The 8,809-nt window shown below is 40.0% G+C and overlaps 1 protein-coding gene across 1 annotated transcript; it reads left to right on the top strand.

Moving 5' to 3' along the window:
• Window positions 1-713: 713 nt before the first annotated feature.
• LOC306735062 (glycine amidinotransferase, mitochondrial-like) lies at window positions 714-5,123 on the top strand (the record flags this gene model as incomplete). Its single annotated transcript, XM_079216497.1, has 9 exons — window positions 714-782; window positions 1,513-1,725; window positions 1,847-2,042; window positions 2,725-2,915; window positions 3,141-3,278; window positions 3,601-3,765; window positions 3,886-3,949; window positions 4,040-4,156; window positions 4,290-5,123. 9 exons carry the CDS (start codon window positions 714-716, stop codon window positions 4,400-4,402), a joined length of 1,266 nt encoding a protein of 421 aa, XP_079072623.1. The 3' UTR covers window positions 4,403-5,123.
• Window positions 5,124-8,809: the final 3,686 nt, after the last annotated feature.

The raw sequence follows: 8,809 nt of genomic DNA, 5'->3' as shown, positions 1-8,809 counted from the left end.
TGTAATGCCATTGTTGTACTGTTGATGTTATTACATCCCAGTGGAGGGAAGCATGATGAACACTCACAGACAGTAAAGCCAGTTATTGAGGAGATTTATTAAATGTGCTTATTGTCCTATACATTTTACCTGTTGCCTTTTTGTAATCAACATAGGAAACATTAATAGAAGAAGATTGGGAACAAATGCATTACTCATAGACTTGTAGATTTAAAGTCAATTAAATTAAATACTGAATAAATTCAATTATTCAATGTATGTGTTCAGCCTTTTTATGCAGTAGCAAACAAGGTGCATTCCATTCCAATAATAATTTGTTTGCAATGACAACGTGTTTTAATAGTCTTTCACTGTTGCTTTAAGTTCTTCAGCAGAAATAACACTGCTCAAGTCGCTATTTTGAAGGAAGACAAAGCAAATGTTCTGCACAATGCAAATATTTCTTGATACATTTTCAGACCTTGGAAACTTTTTGAGAGGCTAGTAGCCCAGTTGATAAGAATTTGCTGGCGTCAGGGATTGAGTTTCAGAAATGCTTTTTCTAACGTCACGTTGCCCCGCAGCTTGAGAGCGACCAATAGTCTCAGAGGCGCGCAGACGCAGCACTATAAAGTTGGCTTTGCGCTGAGGCGTCTTCATTCATGAGCAAACTGGGAAGTGGATCCTGCGCTGCCGTCTGATTTCACTTGACACACTCACTATTACGTTGGACAATGCTGCGAGTCAGGTGTCTGAGAGGAGGTAGCAGGGGGGCCGAGGCTGCCCATCTGATCGGAGCCATGGTTGGTATTGTGGTGCTTTCATGCCTTCTTCTATTTTTTTCTTCCAAAAATATTAGATTTTTAAAAAAAATTTTAAGCACATATCAGTGAATGAAGAAAATGTTATTTTCTTCACTCTACTCTGGATCTGAGCTGCTTCTTTAACTTGGGATCATTTTCATTAATTTATTTACTTTTGTTGTTGTTGCGTGTGGGTGTGTGTGTGTGATTGAGCATTTCAGCTGAAAATTCAATTTAGAGAAGAAGAAGAAGAAGAAGACAAACTCAGAGATTATCTCAAAGAGACCTTAGTCAAAAGATTGATTTGTTTCTAATTGCTGAGAAAGTTTTTTTTGTCCCTGGTCCCTCTGTAGATAGCGGCTTCTTATTGACACGTGAACTTTAGCACCAAAGAAATCATCCATTTTAAAGCAGATATCTGTGTTACTTATCAGCCTCTATTGTTTTACTGTGTTTGAATAAGACTTTGTGTGAGAGCTGCCCGCCACGTCAATTACCAGACTCTATCATGTCATTTACCGTCATATCTGGAGCTAAAATAAAACAAGCAAACAAGCAAACAGCAATGGTTTTCAACTAACATATAGATTGTATTAATGTGTCATGTATTCTATCTGAAAAGGTCACACAAAAAATCCGTAATTTTACAAAACTGAGGGGCTTTTTGTGTGCTGCAGAACATAACAACAACAACAACAACAACTTATGCTTCATTTTCTCCCCTCCTCAGCTTGGCCGGGCGGTGACTGGATGGGCACAGAGGGCCTTCCAGAGCACTTCCAGTGCAGCAGCTGCACAGCCGGGTCATGCTGCTGACCATGTTACTGAGCCTGTGCAGCAGGAGTGCCCTGTATGCAGCTACAATGAATGGGACCCCCTTGAGGAGGTGATCGTGGGTCGCGCCGAAAACGCCTGTGTGCCTCCCTTCACCGTGGAAGTGAAAGTAAGCCATTATTTCAAGATGACCTCTGTGACCCAGATCACACTGCTGTGCAGGTAAAGAGCTACTAATGTGTGCACGGTGAGGTTAACTCTGCGTTGTTGTTTTGTGAACCTCTCAACAGGCTAACACATTTGCTAAGTATTGGCCCTTCTACCAGCAGTATGGGGGCCAATCTTTTCCTGCGGACCACTTGAAAAAAGCTGTTGCTGAGATTGAGGAAATGTGCAATATTCTCCGTCACGAGGGCGTCACTGTGAGGAGGCCCGAGCCCCTCACCTGGTCCAATGAATACAAAACTCCAGACTTCACGTCGTCAGGTAAAGAACTAGACGAAGCAGGGGCATCACTCACTGATTAGCCTTTTAAACATGTTTTCATTACACATTCAAAAATGTGTGTGTAAAAAAGTAGTTCAAAGCTCAAAGTCAGTAATCCATGAAAACACAAGTAGTACCATTTTAACGCTACTTTACTTGATTATTTCCATTTACTGCTACTTTATTCTTCTATTCCACCACAGTTCAGAGGGAAATATTGTCCTTACTTCTCCAGCTCATGTTTTTCCTAACCACAGTTACTATTCACTTTAATTATTATATTATTTGGGATACAAGATATAAGATCAGTTGATTAAATATGTATTTTTGTATTGAATAAACCACACACAAGTATAAAACTACCTCCTCAACCATGCAGCAACAAGATCAAAGTACTGTTTACCTAATGCATTAGGTTAATGCATCAATAATAATTGCCCAATATTATCATGATATAACAGTGAAAAGGCCTATTTTAGCTAATGAGTACTTTTGAGTACATGTATCTGATAATACTAAGACTTTTACCATAATGTAACACTACTTTTACTTCAGTAAATGATCAGAATACTTCTAACCCCTGCTGGTCTCTTATCGTTCTGTGTGATAACAGCGCTTAAATTGTATTTGATAGAATATTTGATGTAAGCTAATGGTGTATCGTGTTTTGAATCTGTTGCAGGCATGTATGCTGCCATGCCCAGAGACATCCTCATGGTTGTGGGGAATGAGATCATCGAGGCTCCAATGGCCTGGAGGGCTCGCTTCTTTGAGTACAGAGCTTACAGACCTTTGATCAAGGAGTACTTTAGAAATGGTGCAAAATGGACCACTGCTCCTAAACCCACTATGGCCGATGAGTTGTATGATCAGGTGAGGCCTTATCTTGAGAGATTAGGACAGCACATGCTACACGTTTGAAGAGTGGACTGTGCAGGACTAAGGACTAATGCTTTTTGAGGGGATAACGTTCTTTAACTCCAACGTAAAGTTCAACCTGCACTGAAACACATTGTTTAGGTTCTTCTTATCGCCACAGATCTCTGTAGGCCACACACTGATCAATTGAGTGTAAATCCTAACTGCGTGGGCTTTCAGGACTACCCCATCCGCACAGTGGAGGACAGACACAAGCTGGCTGCCGAGGGGAAGTTTGTGACCACAGAGCACGAGCCCTGCTTCGATGCTGCCGACTTCATCCGAGCTGGGAGGGACCTTTTTGTCCAGAGGAGTCAGGTATGAAGGCTGTCACACTTGTGAGCACGTCTGCCGTCCGATTTGGAGGGGGGCTTTTCTTAGAAGCACCCCAGGTACAAGTACTGACGTCTATAGTGTCGACGTGTTCGTGGCAGTCACGTGCAGAGCGACATGCAACATGCAGAATGAAAGATTAGATAAAGCAATGATTTGCTTGAGCTAAACTCCAGATAGACATACAGCTGTCGCTGTGTGCGTGTGAACACCAATTTACCATTTATCCACTCAAAACTAATACAGGTACGCACAAGTTTAAGAATATGAAGCTTAAACTGTTTTTTCTTTATTTTTTTCTTTGCAGGTTACAAATTACATGGGAATTGAGTGGATGCGCCGCCATCTGGCTCCAGACTACAACATCCACATCATCTCATTCAAGGACCCTAACCCCATGCACATTGATGCCACTTTTAACATCATCGGGCCAGGACTGGTGCTGTCGAACCCTGATCGCCCATGTCTCCAGGTACTGTAGGACAGGAAAGGCTGCCTTTCACCGCTCAAAGTGTCCTGTGCTGCCCTCTTGTGGACAAATGCTTTAACTTTGTGTGCCCCACGCTCACTACTCTTTGTCGATCTTCCTCAGATCGACATGTTCCAGAAGGCTGGTTGGACTGTTGTGAAACCTCCGACACCTCTGATGCCTGATGGTGAGTACTAAAAGTCATCTCCTCCTCCAGAAGGAAAACGTTTCCAGTTGTTTCGTAAAACATGTACCTTCCCTCTCCCTTTCTATGTAGACCACCCACTGTGGATGGCCTCCAAATGGCTGTCCATGAACGTCCTGATGTTGGGGGAGAAGCGTGTTATGGTTGACGCCAACGAGAGCACAATTCAAAAAATGTTCGAGAGCCTCGGTGAGTTCCTAAATGGAAGTTATTCCATCTTATTTTTGCAGCATTTAAGATTTGTTTCAACGGACTTTCTGATCTTCCCTTTCATCTGTATTAAATACTCTGTATTAGAGGCATGACTGTGTTTTTGTTGCAGGCATCAAGACCATAAAGGTGAATATACGCCACGCCAACTCCCTGGGTGGTGGCTTCCACTGCTGGACAACCGACATCCGCCGCCGCGGTACCCTGCAGTCCTACTTCCACTAGCCATGCCAGAAATAGGCAGTTTTTATTGAGCTTTGAAGATTAAAGCGTCAGTTTGGAATCTTGCTTCCACTATAGTTATTGAATCATAATTGTCAGTCAATTGTGTATGTACACACTAATCACAAATCTACTTCTGGCGAATTTCTTTGAAAAAGTATTTGAAATGTGTGTGTTTGGGTGTCACCCGCTGCAGCTCGAAGTCAAAGCAGTATACTGTTCAAACTGTACAAACTAATAATGAGACAGTTCTTTCTGCCCTAAGTAAACATGTATGAACTGTTTTGACATTGCTGTGCATCTCAGTGCCTTTGCAAACAGCTTTGTCCTGATATAGATAGATAGATATATACTTTATTCATCCCCAAGGGGAAATGTGTCTATATATCTGTATATACACCTGCTCAATAGCAACAATTTAGTATAACTTTACTTCATTCAGTAATCTCAATATTAACTGCATTTCTGGCCTGGCTATTGTGAAGCTGAATTTGTTATGGCTCATACATATAAGTCATAACTTTGAGTACAAGATACACTTTGGTATGTGAAAGTCATCAAACAAGGAGGCGAGAAGCTACCTCCTCATGAAGAAGTCAAGCACCAAGTTTTTCCAAAGTTTCTTTTTTTTATTTAAACAAATGTACAAAAGTTGTTAAGTAGGTCATTAAACAATATCAATTTCTTATCTGTAGTATATTGTTTTGTAAAGATTTTAATTGATTTAACAGACAAAGTTATTTAACAGACAAAGTTATTGGTTCGTTTGGTTTGGTTCGGGCATCTAGTCAGGATGCCTCCTGGACGCCTCCCATTAGAGGTTTTCCAGGCACGTCCAACTGGTAGGAGACCCCGGGGAAGACCGAGGAAACGCTGGAGGGATTATATCTCCCGGCTGGCCTTGGAACGCCTCGGGATCCCCCAGAATGAGCTGGAAAGTGTTGCGGGTGAGAGAGAAGCCTGGGTCGGCCTGCTGAACCTGCTGCCACCGCGACCCGACCCCGGATAAGCGACTGATAGTGGATGGACGGATGGAGAAAAAGTTATATTTTTCATACTCTTGATTGGATTATATATTTACTTTAAAAGTTTGTGGTCCATATCAGATATTGTGTACCTTTTGCCTTTTCTCCTATTGCAAATCTGGGCCAGTTATATGCGACTCGTCATTCTCACTGAACTGATTGGCTGCTTCTGTGTGCAAAGATGTTTTCTGATTCCTTTGCTGTATTAAGTCTTAAGATTTATTTTAAAACAATGAATTAAAAGGGAGGCTTTAGCTCAACAGGCAAATGCATGTGATGTTTTGTATTATGCAATATTATTATTATTATTATATTATTTATATTATGTGTTATATTTAACACATTTGTGTTTGTGAAGTGAACACATTTTGCACCATATCACAAGTGGTGCGAGAAGAACTGAGATATTTTACTTAATAAAAAGTATACACACTAAAAGAAGTCCTGCTGTCAAACGTTTTACCTAAGTACACTTATTTTCAGCATCGATGCACTTCAAGTATCAACCTGATTGGGATCTGGTAATGATTAGGCTTTAATGTCTGCAGGAAAGCAGACGTCATCTTTCATATTCTCTTGACTATGTGTGACTTGACTATGTCTGAATTAGGTCCAGAAGAGTCAGCTAGAGAAGATCCACGTGTTCAAATCTCTGGGAGCTGAACAGGTGGTCAAGTTGGGGTTTTCACTCATATTGGGACAAACCATAGTTTGTGGTGGTAATCTAAAAGAAAACGTGAGAAATAGAGAAGAGAAACACTATTGATCCCATTCTGGCAGCGGTAAATGATCACACCTTTCAAACCCAATGCCCTCAGTTTGTAATTCAGGATTTCTGTTATGAATTTGTGGACTTCTGTCCAAGTCTTGACAAAAAGTCCAAGAAGACTGTTTTCACAGGCTGGACTGTTCCAACCATGACGATGAACGTGACCTTTAAGTGTAAACAGGTTACAGGAAGTTAGATTAATGTTTGGTATCCTGGAGTTCATTCAAATTATTTATGATTCCGGACCACAAAACAAAATGAATTTGTATCACTGACCCGGAGCAGGAAGGACAGACAATCCTGAGATACTCCATGACAGTTAGGTTACATGCACTCACTTTAATCTAATGATTTGAACAAGGTGTCTTTTAAATTGTCTGTTGAAAACTGGATGGAAGGTTTGCACGGCATCACGAGTACCGCTGATTGATCAAAGATACTGCGAGCACAATGCGTGCAAACATCCCATAATATCAGAATTTCAAAATCCTAATAGATACTTTTTGACCAGGCAGAAATATGGGCGTCTTGGGCATTAAAACAAAACGCTGTTTTTGTTTTGTTGTAACATTTGCATTACATTTGACATAATTTAATAGTTTACTACCTTCAGAAGGAAATGTCTAAACCTTTTCCCTTTGAACGTTATGATATAACATTGTGTCATAGTTTACAGTAGAGAGCAACATAATATTTTTTGGGGCTTTAGATAGTAAGTTCAACAGAAGTATCATAATAATTAAATTCATTTTAATTTATTGTATTTTATTACGTTAACATAAATATGTTTAAAGTCACTATTTGGAGAAAATGGAAATTCACTCATTTGGTGCCCCCTAGTGGATCCGAAAAGACACTGAAGTACACTTCACTGCACAGTTGTCAGGCGCTTTCCGGAAGTGATGAAGAGCACAATTTGGTTTAAAATATGTTTCAAAATCAAATACGGCCAAAGTGGAACATGTTTTATTGTTAAGTTAATAATATCGTGATGTCTCTGGTCAGCAAGAGAGTTATCTTTGAACTGCTCGTTTGACCTGCACACATATTAACACATCGCATACTCCTTTGACTTGTAGTACAAACTTCATTCGCCCTTACAAAGTACGTACTCTTGCATGCAGTATGCATTTAATTGACACACACTACTTCGTCATGAGATTGCCTCTTGAACTATGACTGTCTTGCTCAGCTATCCTCTTTGCAGAGAATTGTGGGTCAGAATGGCCAGAAAAAGCATGCTGGCTTGCATACTGCAAAATGCGACCGGATGCAGTAGGACATCCTGGTATTTGTGTCATACTGCATTTAACAAACTACGCATTTGGACATATTAAATAGTTTCCTGGCATACTAAATAGTTTTATAGTACTGGTATTGGAACGCATAGTAAATAACGGCACAATCACGTTTACAAAATGTCAAAATCGGCTAATCCTAAACTCATAATAACTAAGCCTCCCAGGTGCTCAACGACCTTGTGGTTCCACTCAGAGCTTCAGGTTCTGTGATCAATTAAAACTCAAACAGAATCACATTTTAAAGAGAGATCAGTCATGTAGTCATGTATGATCTGGTGCTTCTAGTTTCATAGTGTTTTATTGTATTAGTTGGTGTCTTTTTGTTCTGAAATGTGCTGTTTTTATTGCAGAGTTTGTGTTTTGCATGTCTCTTGTATTTTTATTGTTGAGTTTGAGGTATTTTAGGCCCACCGGCCCATCGAGGGGCGGGCATTAAGCTATAATGCTGTGGTGTGTCCCTACAATTAAAGATTAGATAATGAAATATATATATATACAAGCTTTCTCTGACTATAATGATGTATCCTTTGTAATAATCATTTTTACCTCAGGAATGTCTGTACAGCAGTTTTCCTCCTGTATTTTACCAGATTTACTGTTAGGCCAACTGGTGTTCTCGAACTAAAAAAAGACGACCTTGAGCGTTCGTAGAAACACCGTCGCCGCGGTGCACACCAACCATTTTCTAGTGCAGCTCCTTTCAGGACTTCTTGATGTCCTGTTAGTCACAGACAGAACACGGAAGGTGGCGTCGGACAGGAATATTAACTCGGACTCATACACTACGACCGCAGGCTTCTTCAGATGCCTACAACATACTTTATATGCCCAGGACACATCAGGTATCTTTAATTGGAAATCATTCTACCACAACTATAAACCCATTGCCACTATTGTATCAGAGAGTGAGAGGAGTCTTGAGAATTCTCCAAAATAACACTTGCAAATAACACAGAAAATATGAAATAAGGAGAGTGTTGTTTTTTCCTAAATTTGTTTGACTTTACTCTTTAAAGAAAACTGTCTTCTATCTGTCTGCTAATGTGAAAATGCTACAAAGAAATGCTGATGTTTTGCATCCAGCTATTTCTTTACTTGTCTGAAATATCAATAACTAAATTAATTTCACCAACCAAATCCAAGCTAATTCTGATGAAGGTTATGGGAATAATCACAGTTTTTGGGTAGTTCAGCTTCATCTTTGGCTTGGAAAATGATAATGTTCTATGCCTAATTAGAGACTGAATATTAATATTGACATTCAGAGTGTAATGCAGACGTTTTTTCAACTCCGAAAAATCTTTTCAGATATAGT

Source organism: Taurulus bubalis, assembly GCF_910589615.1.
Source record: "Taurulus bubalis genome assembly, chromosome: 4".
NCBI classification, from domain to species: Eukaryota; Metazoa; Chordata; class Actinopteri; order Perciformes; family Cottidae; genus Taurulus; species Taurulus bubalis.
This window is presented reverse-complemented; position numbering and strand designations above follow the sequence as displayed.